Source organism: Tarenaya hassleriana, unplaced genomic scaffold (genome assembly GCF_000463585.1).
Source record: "Tarenaya hassleriana unplaced genomic scaffold, ASM46358v1 Cleome235, whole genome shotgun sequence".
Classification (NCBI taxonomy): Eukaryota; Viridiplantae; Streptophyta; class Magnoliopsida; order Brassicales; family Cleomaceae; genus Tarenaya; species Tarenaya hassleriana.
Window position 1 is genome coordinate 106656 of NW_010965664.1, and position 14392 is coordinate 121047.

Genomic DNA, 14392 nt, shown 5'->3' on the forward strand with positions numbered 1-14392 from the left:
CTGCCTTACTGGAACGGACGGTCCACGTGCAATTCCGGACCGTCCGTTCCAGGTTCCGGTTTTCCGAAAATTAAACCGAAATTAGGGTTAAATCACTTTATAAGAAAGAGATTAAAACCCTAATTCGAAAGAGACTTTTGAGAGCCGACTTTCAGAGGTTTGAGAGAGCTTTTGGGTGAGATCCAAAGAGTTCGAAAACCGAAGAGTCTCGTTTTCTCGAAGCACATATTGAATAGAGATTCGAGTCCTAGCAGACAAGTTCCAACCGTTGGAATCCATCCCGAGGTGTGGATACGTGTAGAGGGCGGGGTATTCTTCCTCCCTTTCGTGATCAGACGAATTCTTCAATTGATACAGGCCCTGGATCGATTGAGTTAAGCGTTCTAACGTTTCTACGATTCATAGAAGCATGGTTCTAGGGTTTATTAAATTTTTGTTTTATATCCGCTGCGCAAACCCTAGAATCGATCTCTTAGGAATAGGATTCGCTCTAGAGATCCCAGAAAACCCTTCACTCTCCCCGTACCTATTCATATTGGCTATGGAAGTGTTGTCCCGGTGGTTAGACAGAGGAGCCGAGCAGAAACGGATCAACCTGCACCCAAGATGCAAAAACCCGATCATCACACACCTTTCTTTCACTGACGATGTGATGATATTCTGAAGTGCAGACAGAAACTCTCTAGCTGAAATCAAGCACACCTTGCAATGGTTCGGAGAAATGTTAGGCTTACACATGAATCCGGCAAAAACTGATGTTTACTTAGCTGGTATTGCTGAGCAGGAAAAGATCACAGTGGCTGCCTCCTTGGGCCTAAGACTAGGGACATTGCCAGTCAGATATCTAGGAGTTCCGCTAAGCTCCACCTGGCTAACCAAGACTGATTATGAGGCGTTGCTCGATAGGATAAGGGCTAAACTGGAAAACTGGTGCAACAACTGTCTATCGTATGCAGGAAAAATCCAGCTCATCTCCTTGGTGATATATGGCATAGTTAACTCATGGATTATGATGTTCATGCTACCGAAGTTTGTTCTATCAACCATTGACAGTCTTTGCTCAAAATTTCTGTGGAAGAACACTGTATCATGTCGTGTGACATCACAAATAGCTTGGGAGACAGTCTGCTTGCCAAGGGAAGAAGGAGGTATTGGACTGAGGAAACTATCAGACTGCAATAAGGTGTTTAGACTGCGGCTTATCTGGTTGTTGTTTACGAAATCGGGATCTCTATGGGTAGCTTGGATTAGAATGAATATTTTCAAGAACCGGGGATACTGGGATACAGAGACGACGATATCATCTTCATGGAACCTACGAAAACTGCTGTCAATCAAGGATTTGGTGCGGACTTTTATTAAGGTACAGATTCGAGATGGAAAAACGGTACAATTTTGGCTGGATAACTGGACTGCACATGGGCCACTCATTGAATACATAGGGGACATGGGCCCGAGGCTATTACGGATCCAGAGGCACGCAAAGGTAGCAGATGCGGTCAGGAGTGGGAACTGGTCTCTTCTGGCGGCAAGAAAAGAAAGCACCCAGAGCCTTCTGTTCTAGCTGACGAAAATCGATCCACCTACTCCAGACTCAGGGGAGGACATAGCACTATGGAGGCAGGGGAGCGGCGAGTATAAACACAGTTTCTCGACAAAGACAACATGGAAGCTGATACGTGATGTCAAACCGGTGGTGCCTTGGTATCGCATTGTTTGGTTTCGTGAGGCTGTCCCAAGATATTCATTCATTCTTTGGCAGGTTCTAATGCAGCGTCTACCAACAAAAGACAGATTACGGAGATGGGGAATTCATGCGGAAGGGAGATGTGTTCTATGTAATCGCGAAGAAGACACACACAAGCACCTCTTCTTCGACTGCAGCTACAGCCGAGACATCTGGCAACATTTCGGAACGTGCTGTTGGGGGTTGCCACGGAACTATATCGGTGATATTGTGGAATGGTTCACTCGGGCACGACAGGATGATGGCAAAAGCAGAAGCGTCTTGGCCCGACTTGTATTGCAGGTGACTGCCTATGAACTATGGGCAGAACACAATAGTCGGATCTTTCGGAATGAGACGAAAACTGTATCAGCATTACGCAGGAAGCTAGATAACACGATTCGATCAATTCTACTGGCCGCAAAGGTGCGGACTGCAAGAACGAGTAGTGAGCTTTTAGAACACTGGTATTTTCTGACAGAAAACATTAGACGGCGCTAATGCAACACACTGAAGCACGGAAGGAAGCTGAAGAAGAACATGAGATGTCACTTACCACTTAACCATGGGAAATCATGTTTAGTTTGCTGATGTTTACTAACGATTGTTCTGTCTTTTGACTGATTTTGTATATTTTAAATCATATCTATATTAATACCAAATCACATTTTACCAAAAAAAAAATATTATATCACTTTTACGTAATAAAAAAAATACCACATCAACGAAAAATTTGCACGTAGGTATTGAAAAAAAATTTTAAAACACATATATACGCACACATATACTGATGTCAATTGGGTTAGGTTAATTGGTTTTTACCCAACCCAACCCAATAATATATACAGATGGGTTAACCAATTGGATTAATTTATTTTAATGGGTTAAATGGTTCGAATCCATTTGGGTTATATATTAAATGGGTTTACCCAAATAAAAATAAGTCCAAATAATTATTAAACCTAAAATCTCATTTTTATTTTGAATTGCTCTATTGTTCCTTACGCGTAAACCCTAAATTGCGCTCTCTTTCAATTTCAATTTCAATTTCAATTTCAATTTGTTTCAGCATCGTACTTTGACTCTTCATCGATTTCATCGCCGGTCTTCGTAGTCGACCTCTGTTTCGGACTTTATCTCCTTTTCTACTTGGTCTTCATCTTCTTCTTCTGTTTGAGTCTTCACCGTCCTCTGCACGCCGAAATCTGTAGTTCGGTGCATATTTTGCCTTTGTTTCGAGAACTTTATGTTTTTTTTTTTGCTTTTTTACCTGTTTTATGTGTTTAGGGTTTCTGGGTTTCTTCGATTTGGTTATATGAGATTGTAATTTCTGAAGTAGGTTTAGTTTTTGAGATTTTGATCAATGTTTTGATAGGTGAAAAAGGTGATGGTGATAATGATTATAATTTATAACGTTGATATCATTGATGATCATGATAGCCAAAACAATGACAATGAAGAGAACGATGATGATGATTTGGCAATGATGTCCGATTATTTTAGACTAGATTGAGAAGAAATTAATTGTGTATTTGATTTGTGCAAATAGATTTGGTATTTGACTTATGAATTATATATTTGGTTTAAATCTATTATTGGAGTGATGCATTTTGATTTATCTTTGATTTCAATTGATTCTGACTTTTCTTAGTATTTTATTAGCTAATTATGTTTAAACTTTTATTGATTTGAATATTCTTAGTATTTTATTAGTTTAAATAAGATAATATTATTTATTTGCTTATATAGATATGTCTGTATTATTTGTATTATATGCATTATTTGCAATCTTAAATAATATTTCGTTATAATACGATTTGTATTATTTGCAGTCTCATTTAATTGCTTATGTAATATTTTTTGTTTGCGTTATTTTTCATTATATTTGAATGCATTATGTTTGTATTATTCATATTATTTACATACAATGCATTATGTTTGTGTTATTCATATTATTTACATAGTTGATTCAAGATGTGATTCTATATTAACCCAAATAGGTTAATGGTTTTGAACCAAATCATTTGGTTTTTTTTTAATGTTAGTAATGGATTGGGTTAATCCAATCCATTAATTCATATAACCCAAATGAGTTGCATCCAAATGGGATGGATTTACCCATTTTGACAACCCTATATACTTGTATATTTCCATTGGTTTTGGTTTTCTTCATTACACAAACATGGAAACTGAAATTTTCCGTTAGATGTTTATTATTTGGTTTGAATGTAACGATTACGGAACATATCATAATTAAGTTTATGGAAAGGCTTTGAGTAGGCATTAATGTTATAACCAAAACTAGTGTAGTTATCTATTAGATTAAATAAAATATATAGTTTTAGAAAAAAAAACCCTAAAAATTCCTAAACTTGTAATTTGGAGTAATATTAATTACTAAATTTGCAAAAGTGCCTATTAATTCCGATCTTGCCAAATTGAACATGTTAATTCATGAACTTGTTAAACAGTTCCATAATCATCCATAGCATTAATTAGTCAAAAAAACGAGTTGACCGATCCGACGTGGCGCGTGACGTAGCGAACCAACTCAGAAAATTACTGCCACGTATATAATTCCTGATTCTTCGAGAAATCGACTTTAATCAAACGTAATGAACAGTAAACCGGATTCCAACCTTCGAGGAAACTCGCCAGAGATCGTGAATAAAGCCTGGGATTTCGGTCGGGCGGTGGAAAATTGTCGGGGAGAGCAGAACGACGGTCCTCTCTTCCTCCACGAATCTGATCGTCTTGAACGATCTTTAGTTAAAAGAATACAATTTACATTTCAATAAAAAAAAAACATATATCCCAAGCTCCGTTATTAACTTGTCTCTGAAGTAAAAGTGCACTTGTATTAGAATATCACACTTGTAAACATAACACCTATCTACTTGAATGTCTTCTTTGATGGATAATAAGATTCTGCTGAAGATTTCTTACTGATGTTTGATCGAATAGAAAACGATTGATATATATATATATATATATATATATGTATGTGTGTACGTACCTTTCAGTTGGTCTTGGGGTCTTGCTTGGTTGAATTGACGATGGGAAGGTTGTAGAGGAGAAGACCCAGAACAAGAATGAAGCTCCCAAGCATGAAGTAAGAGCTCAAATTTGTTCCTCCCGGGAGATACGGTAATGGGTGCGACAATACATACACCGCCAATGGAACTGCGAATTGTTATCACCAAAAAAAAAAGACAGACAAACACACATCCAGATTAGGGGCGGGTACTCGGCAGCGAAAGAGGCTGAGCACCGGTGGAACGAGTCGAACAACCGAGACCTACGGGTTTGGGTTCGGGTTTTGTCTTCACGTGACGGGATACAGCAGATGCAACATGCAAAATGACATTTATACCCCCGTGTTGTAGGGAGATTTTGTTTAAATCTAGGTCTACTTTTTTGCAAGATGACCATTATAATCCTGATGGTCAACTCAGATCAACAAAAAAAAAAATTGAAGTTCTTCGTGGGTTTGGATGCCTGCCGGTACGGACCTTGAACCGCGGGTACTCGAGTCTCGTGGAACCGAGACTGATATGCTTGGAATGTAAAACCCGTGAGATCAGGACCAAGACCAACAACGAGTACCCGAATACTCGGATAAATAAATGCCAAAAGAACCTCTTGTGATGATGCTATCATGTATTCATGCGAAGTAGTTACAGAAATTGTCATAAGTTGCAAAGAAGAGAAGAAGGGACCTGAGAGCATCACGGCAAGGGAGGAAACAACGGCGGACGAAATTCTCACGAGATTGAGCAATGAGATGTTGAAAGCGAGGTTGATGGCTATATAGAGAAGTGGGAGAAGAGGAGCACCCTCGCATCCTGAAATCATGCAACGATCATAACAGACGAGATGAAGTGAATAAAACAAAACGAGCATTAAGTTCAAAGAAAATTTCTTCTCACCGGAAATATTTGCTCCGGTGTTGAGGAAGCAACCCACACCAGCTTTTAGGTAAGATGGAAGGCTCATGAATGGAATGCCTCTCAAGTTTGACAGAAAAGGCAACAAGAGAAGCACGAAAAGGGCCTGCACAAGATAAATAGTTCACAAAAATTCAATGATGAAATCGCATAGCTTGCAAAGACAGGTAGAGAATATTAGAACACGGTAGATAGATATCAAGCGTTTTCATGAAATTGTTCTCCTCATATCTCATCTACAGTTATATGTTTATAACTAATATGCATCTGATATTCCATGGAAGGGTGAGAGTAGTGGGCATAAAAGGCTCGGAATAGACTCTTTACAAGCCATTCCATAGAAGAGATACCTGAAATCCAGATCCAAAAGAGTTGACCACAAATATATCTAGAGACTTTCCCTGCATTGGGTTACATACAAAACTTCAGCAGAAAAATTTCTCACACTTCGATGCAGAGGATACCCATCATGGAAGAAGATGAAGGCGGCCATGAGCCACATACCTCAAGACGTTTTACAGCATCAAAGAAAACGTATTCCTGTTCATGGATAAACATTTGGAAACTTGTAGAGGAAAGAAAGCAGAAAACCAAAAAGGAGACGGTTTTATGAGATGGAGCTTTTACCTTTACGATAGATGCCCCTGCTTGAAAAGCAGCTGATGCTACCATTATGGCGGGCCAGAAGAACCCAATGCCTGATAGCATTTGATCTGCACTAGATCCACTGCAAATGAACTAGTGTCAGTCTACAGCAGTGATGATCATAATTGCTTAATACATTCCAATAAGACATCACGAACCCATATTATCACCAGCCAGTTAGGCATATTGTCCTAGGCAGCAATCTCCCCAAAAGTTTGTGTAAGAATCTTTTTTCCTTAAAATATGGATATTAAAGACTACTAGAACGCATAGAAATTCACCCAGCTGATCAGTAGTGTAACCTTCGATTCTACGAAAAAGCCGGGTCAATACACATGACTACAGAATGCGGATGATGATACTCATCAATAACAATAACTCGCACCACTTTTTATCCACCGACCAGTGATCACATAGTCACATTTCTTTTACACCAAGAACGAGATAAAACTCAGTACCCTTCAGGAGAGCAGACCAATGAGTTTATACCTTGAAACAGCCACCACGACACCAACAGCCACAAGAAAGCAGCCAGCAATTTGGTTAAACCTATACCTCCTTTGTAGTATAAAGACCGTAAAAACCAGTTGCCACACCAGAAATGTCTGCCAGGGAAAGGGGGAAAAAACACCATGGAAAGATAGGTTGACAGATCAATATGATATATATATATATATACATATATATATAGTAAGTATCCTGGACCATGAAAAGAAAAGGGAGCAAAACAATAACACCAAAGACACCTGATTCAATATCGGTATAACCGGTCCAGGAAGCACGGCTGCATGATATAACAAACAATCCAATCATTCAGCAAGATAACCTTACAAAGAGTGTAGAATTTTCAGGTTGCTAACAAAAATCAAACTCTAGCATTTGAATAACGGACTAAAACATACATCAATGCACATTTACCACTGACTTTGCATTCCATTAGATTGCATAACAACAGAGATGGGTACCTGCAGAAGCCATCCCAGTAGCTACTCCCAGAGCTTCAAGAAAACCAATGATTGCAAATCGCCATTTCGGTACAGCGATCATTTCGCGTGTCACAATGCCTAGATGGTACCTCACATACAGAACGGTGAAGTAAATCAAGACGTACCTGCGAACAAAAGCAATCAATTACAAGCTCTAATCACCGTCTCCATCAAAACTGAACCCATTTTGTCAATAATAAACATCGTCCAATCAAACAAAATCACAAAAAAGACTCGAAATTACCCAAACGTGTTGAGCTGAGCCAAGAAGAAAGGGTACTGTTTCATCGGAACCAAAGCGAGTTTATACAGCACACGGTTAGCTATGGCTAAGACTACAGTGACCGCGGAGTAAGCGAAAATAAGGTTGCGATTCGAGGGAACATGAGACTGCTCCAACGAAGCACGGACTGAAACACCATGCCTCACCGGACGGAGACAAATTTCCTCGGAGGTTTTCCCGGCTAATTTGGAATCTCCAGGGAAGGGTAACTTACGAGAAAGGTAACGAGACCGTCTCACGCTGAGGAAAGACGATCCCATCTTCGCCGGTCGGAAGGCCGCCGAAATGCGGAAGAAGACTGGGAAATTCACCGGAGAACTGAGGCCGGTGGCGACAGCGTGCAACGGCGTCGTACGGAGACATCCGATTTGTGTAGTGGACATGAGAATTGGAATATGCAGAGTGAGGGATTGTATTCGTTAGCCTTCCGTATGACCAGACTTCAAGACTTTTAGTTAATTCAAGGAAAAATACCAAAACAATACGGTGTCAATTTTATTTACAAAATAAAAATAAAAATTTGTTTTTATTAAATAAAATCTTAACTTATTTTTTAATCGAAAATAAATTCAAAATTTATAGGTATTATTATTTTTAAATTCGAATATTATTTGGTATACCAATATTTTACCTGATAAATTAACATTATGATTATATTTAACTTGTTATCATTTATATAAACCGATGTCATATTAATAATAAATTTTAAAATGATAATTTTAATATATTTAAAAATGATAATTGTTAGAAAATTTGAGTTATTTAAGTCAAGAATCAAATTGAACTTTTATTTGGTAAAAAAATAAAATTCAGTTTTTATTTTGTGACAAGTTTACATATTTTTTTAGAATTTTCTCTTAATTCAATTTAGATATTTCTAATGTTTCTATCACAGAGTTGCGTTGAAATTATGGAATTTTCGCTGTTAAATTATTTTTATTGTTGTTATTACTAATATTAATAAATATCATTTTTATTTTAATACTAAAAAATCATTTTTTGGTAATTTTCGCTTTTAAAATCTAAAAAAATGAAAAAAAAATATTATTTTTACCAATCAAATTTTATAAAAAAAAATTGTAAAAACTATTAAAACCAAAAATCAAAAATAAAAAAAAACTCAAAAGAAAAAGCATTCATAACCTAAAATTTTAAATCGAAATTTATTAAAAATTCGGTTTTTATTTAGAAGTCAGGTTTTATATTCCAATTGAAAATGTTAATATTTAATTTGAAAGTTTTGATAAAATTAAGGATTTTCCATGAGTTTTCCCAAAAATTTAACCCATTTTTTATCGGTGCAAGAGGAAAGGCTATCGTTTAATATGGACTTGATCGACGTCCACAAAACGGAATTAGTGCAATCTCCAAATACCGTAAACCATTTAAACTTCAAATTTTGGCTTCTAATTACTTTCACTATGCTATCTTTTTTTAAAATATAAATTCAATTTCTAAAAATAATATATCATACGGTGCAATATATATATCGTTATTATTTCCTTTTCTGTAACAAATAAATAAGTCAACCCTTATTTGTTTGTAACACAAGTAAAACATCCTTCAACATGGTTGACGTTTGAAGAATCTCTTTCCTTTAAAATGTGATATGTTGAAACTTTCTACGTATTCTATGTAATACAACATAAAAAGACTATTTTCCTTTTTTTTTCCTTGAAACAAATTTTTTTTGTGTGAAGCAACAATTGCATTATTAAATTATCAAGGAAAATATAGTAGTTTACATTTTGTTCAAAGAATACGGAATCTTGTCTCATTTCCTAGTAATATAATTAGATACAATTATTTGGTTTTATTGATACATATGGAAATGTTAGATCATATAACGCAAGTTATTACAATATCTTGACATAATTAGTTTAAAATAGAATTATCAAAAACCATTACACAAATCAAGAGATCAAATTTGAGGAGCATTGGGGCATTTTACGCATCAGATTCAGAGAATGTTGATTTCACACAAATGCAAGGTAATCTTACAGGCTCCCATGAGAATGGAAAACAGTCAAAAGTCATAACCTTCTAACATAAACAGAAGGTTTCGAGACCATTCTTTTACAGATTAAGCTAGAATCTGATGGCTACTGAAAACAACATTATCAGGGTGCACCAGAAAGGGAGCTCAACGACGTATTGGCAAAGCGTTAAGACCAATTTCATAGCGAAATTGATTTAAATCTACTTCAACGAGAACAAATATTTTCGACAGATAAGACAGGCAGGAAAACATCTTACTGAGTCAGAAGCTTCGAGTCGCAGGCAACTATTTTCACCCGGCTAACGTTCTCCTGACGATCTTCGCTCTTGAACATCGCGTCCTGTAAGATGAAGGTCCAGACGTTGTCGCAGAATCTGTAAGTGTGAAGATGCCCCTGAAGAAGAATGCGGAATAGACAACGAAAGTAAGCAGCTGAGTTTCAACATCTTGTGATTCAGATGAGAACACAATGTCATCGAAGTTTTTCAGAGACAAAAATCAAGTATTGCCGCTACATTTAGCTTCTATTTGCTAACAAAATTCGAGATTTTGAAGGGCAAAACAAGCAAGACGATTGTTAATTATAAAACCAAATAGCAGTTCAATCACAAATGAACTTTTTCAATTGCATGAAATCGAAAATAAATGGAATGTAACTGAGTCAACCTGCCAAAGATATGTCATATGGAGAGAGAAAAACCAGTACAATACATAACAATAACAATGATGTAGCAATTTACACCAAACAAGAGACTCGAAAGAAATACCAACATTACAGATTTCTTAAATGTAATCTAGGACAACTAATAATTAAGAAACACAAGATCTTCAGCAGGTTCAGATCGCAAAGTACACGACCAAACCCGAATGATATTTTTCGATTCGGGCAAGACATCGGAGCATGGTTCTTCCTCCAACTCACTAAGTCAAATGAACGACCAACCGCTACAATTACAAACTATCAATCATCTTTCCTCCAACGAAACGAACATACAAACTGACCATGTTCTTCTACCCATTTCCCGTGATTAAGAAGGAGTCAGCACTTCGCAGAACCATCGCCCATAAAATAAAATAGTAACCAAAAGGCAGTACAAAACTGAAAGATCACCTTGATTGAGACCTTGGTCTTCACCTGGCTCTCCAGAGCTTCAGTCATGGACTACAACAACATAGAAATCAGAGAAAGCACAGAAACCACCAAACCCAGATGTCAAGCATCACTAAGCGAACAGTAAAATCCAACCTTGTCGAATTGGACAAGAACTTGAATCGCAAGCTCTGGACTCAGAACGCCACTCTGAACCATTTCATCCAAGGTCTCCGTCAAGCACATCCCGATCGTCGATCTCCTGTACAGCTCGAACGTCGCCATTTCTACTCCCCAAACGATCTAAGTATCCAAATCCGCGCCAAAAAACCAGTGCCGATTCCAAAACTTTGGCAACAAACAAACCATCATAAACGGAAGATTTCATATCGGGACGAAATCGACAGAAGAACAGATTCAAAACCCGAAATTGGAGATTCAGGAGAAGAAAGAAGCGATTACCGATCGTCGACGACGTAGAAGAAGAGACCGATGAGCAACCGCCGGAGCTGTGGATAGGAACTCTGGTGGATCCCGAAGGATTTGTTCCTTTGGGCGGAGAAAATTTTCGGAGCATTTATACCCTAGCTTTTGCAGGCGTTGGTATATATACCCAGCGAGATCGGGGAATCGCACAATTACAGTTTTACCCTTATGTTGGCTTGTTCCCACGAGCTTCATGGGTCTACGTCCAACAGGCCTAATCTAAAAGCCCAAATACCATAAGCCCAAAACCCAAGCTGGGAGCTGGGTAATAAATTTTGTGTATAGTAAATTTTAGTGTTTTATATTATATTTGTTTGGGTTTCCGTTTAGTTTGATTTTGGATTCGAATTAGGCTTTTAACGATAAAAATATATTTTTTTAAAATAATAATTTTTGAGTTATGTTTTAGATTTTGTTTAAATTCGATTTTTCAATTATAAAAATATTATGTATTATTGGTTTCACTTATTATTTGATTCGAATTGAATATTCATATTTATTTGGAATTTTTTGAATATTATATATAAATATTTAGATTCATAAAACAAATTAATATTACCCCCATAATAATTATTTTAAACTGTATCCGATTTTTCATATAACTTTATAAAACTAAATTGATTGAAATAAAAAAATCGAAATAGACGAAAATCCAAAATGTCCACAAGCTAATTGTGGGGCCCGTTTTCTTCCTTTGCCGCCTTTGGGTCAGGCGGCAATAGAGCATAAATATCCTTACTTTGCTATATAGACTTCACCGACTACCCTCCAAAACCCTAGTTTTTCAAAAAAAAAAATTAAATGAGCAAAAGACATAATTGACCTTAATAAAAACTACACGTGGCACAACATGAAGGAAAGACGGTTAATCTTCCCGAGTCGATACCCCTAACTTAGTCGGTTTCGAGACAAATTTCAAAACTGATTCTCTCTCTCTTGTTAAAAAAAACTGGTTTTTCAGAAATCCGGCGAAATCCTTTCGTTTCTCGTCGATTCTCACAAATCAGAACAATGGCTTCAAAATCGAACAGAAATCAAAAGAAGACTTCAACTCCCGCTCGCAAATCGGGACGCGGCGGAAGAAAAAACCAAGAACTGAAGGTAAGTTTGGTAGTAAATGACTTTGAGTTTGAGGCGATGCAAGAAATCTGTGTTTTTTGGGTTTGTGTTTATGATTTTTAAGTTAATCGTGTGATTTATGGTGAAAAATGGTTGTTAGATTCACTAAAACGGAAGTTAGGGTTTAGCTGGTCACAGTGGTCACAATGATCACACTGACTGATTGAGTGTTGATTTCTTCTTTGCAGGTTCCGTTTATATATGATTTCTCAGATATTCAGTTTGCACTGAAGATTGAAAGCAAATGCTATTTGATTCAGACGATTAAAAGTCTGAAAGAGGTATTAACTACCGAGGAGTGGAGGTACTTCAACGATGATTCACAGTTTCGTCACATATTCCATTTGAAATGTGACGAGAACATGAAGATGTTCATGTGTCAGTCCTCCTACACCGAACGCTGAAGTTAGAGGAGGAATAAGAGCAGTTATGGTTTGTTTTAAATGGCGTTCCTATCAGATACTCTATAACTGAGCACGCCATTATATCAGGATTGAAGTGCAACCAGTATCCGGAAGATTGGGAAGGGCGCAGAAAAAACGATTTTCGAATAAAGACCTTCGGACCTGGGAAGGTCACCAGGAAAGCAGTTCTGGAAAAGTTGCAAAAGAGTAAACACAGTCGGATTGATAGAAAGAGATTGGCGACACTGATGTTGCTATCCAGAGTACTCGACCACGGAAACAGAAGCGATGACTCTATCAACCATGATCTGGTTGATATGGTCGATGAACTTGAGTTATGCGAAGAATTTCCGTGGGGAAGGTACACATTCGAGAAAATGGTGGAACAGTTGCGGAAGATTCTACAAAATCCTACACCGAAGGAGAGATGGTAGTTGTCTGGATTTGTTGTCCCTCTCATGATGCTTCCATTCGAATGCATCGAAACTCTTTGCTTGAACGGTTGGTGCACTACTGTTGAAGATGCCGATCCAAGCTGTCCCAGGATGTGCAAAAAGCACATCTCTAACCCCAAATGGACTTTCGGGACGGTGATGAAACAGATTGGCAACGAAGCAAAGGTACGTCACAATGGTCCCACTGGTCACATCGTTTATATTTTGTATTTGGTCACACTGGTCACGTTGGTCCCACTGGTCACGTTGGTCACACTGGTCACGTTGGTCCCACTGGTCACGTTGGTCACATTGTTTATGTTTTATATGTGGTCACGTTGGTCACGTTGGTCCCACTGGTCACAATGGTCCCACAGATGACACCGTTTATGTTTTGTATTCGGTCTCACTGGTCACCATTGGTCACACTGGTCTCACTTGTCATATTGTATTCAACTGTTGTGATTTGTTTTCAGGGTATTCGAAGTATTCTTATAGTAGAAAGCGAGGAAGATGAATCACTTCTTGCAAACATCGATGAGGAGTCTATTACCAATACGGATGTGCGCAGTTGGATGAATCAACTGAAGGTCGATCCAAAAAGCATTTGTTTTGAGCATATTCGTGCTCTTGATATCGATGCAAGGGGAGCTGCTGCCGATAAGAAGGCAGAAGAGAAGGAGAAGAAAAAGAATCGAGAAGAAAAAGAAGAAGAAGATGATGAAGAAGAAGTAGAAGAAGAAGAAGAAGGAGAACAACAACATGGAAGAAAAAAACAAATAAAAAAGGGAAAAAAAGGTGAAGAAAAAGGTTCTGAAAGGAGGTTGATGGAGGCGATTAAGGCCTCTGAATTGAGGATCATAGATTCTGTGAAGCAGATGATGAGGAAAGCAGGATTTCCGGTGGATGAAGAACCTTTTGAGAATGTGTATTCTCTACATTCACAAATACATTCTTCAAAGGGTGGTGAGGATGTGCATACTCCCCGTTCACAGAGACAGGGAGAAGGGGATGAAGATGTGGGTAGTAGAAGCTCATCAACGAGTGATTACTACGCCGACAAGGATATGCCTTACCATTTTAAAGCTCGTGCTGGGGCTGTGCGTAGTGAAAAAGTGATGATGAGGGCGATGCGGTGTCTAATACTCCTCCCAGAGCCCTAGAAAGGGGGGTTGCAAGTCCAAAGGTTCTCGAGGAAAATGTACAAGGAGAAAATGATGAAGGGATGGCTGGAAACCCTATGGAAGTGGACTTTGCTACCCAAGGCATCGAG

General features: G+C 37.9%; 2 protein-coding genes across 6 annotated transcripts; both read right to left on the reverse strand.

The window, feature by feature from the left end:
- Positions 1-4274: 4274 nt before the first annotated feature.
- On the reverse strand, positions 4275-8017 carry LOC104815468 (protein CLT2, chloroplastic). Of its 5 annotated transcripts, none has more exons than XM_010543874.2 (11): positions 7549-7895; positions 7284-7429; positions 7065-7102; positions 6808-6923; positions 6301-6400; positions 6178-6213; positions 6024-6074; positions 5656-5779; positions 5446-5571; positions 4743-4909; positions 4275-4471 (listed from the first exon to the last, which is right to left on the reverse strand). In XM_010543874.2, exons 1-10 carry the CDS (start codon positions 7845-7847, stop codon positions 4746-4748), a joined length of 1200 nt encoding a protein of 399 aa, XP_010542176.1. In that variant the 5' UTR covers positions 7848-7895; the 3' UTR covers positions 4275-4471; positions 4743-4745. The 5 variants fall into 5 exon arrangements, with proteins under 5 accessions (XP_010542176.1, XP_010542174.1, XP_010542175.1 ...); XM_010543872.2 differs by having other exon boundaries at positions 4275-4489; XM_010543873.2 differs by lacking the exon at positions 4275-4471 and adding an exon at positions 4481-4564.
- A 1529-nt stretch (positions 8018-9546) lies between these two features.
- LOC104815469 (transcription initiation factor IIA subunit 2) lies at positions 9547-11243 on the reverse strand. The gene is made up of 4 exons (XM_010543875.1): positions 11139-11243; positions 10833-11024; positions 10698-10748; positions 9547-9980 (listed from the first exon to the last, which is right to left on the reverse strand). The coding sequence occupies exons 2-4, from the start codon at positions 10959-10961 to the stop codon at positions 9840-9842; spliced, it is 321 nt and encodes a 106-aa protein (XP_010542177.1). The 5' UTR covers positions 10962-11024; positions 11139-11243; the 3' UTR covers positions 9547-9839.
- Between the last annotated feature and the right edge of the window lie 3149 nt (positions 11244-14392).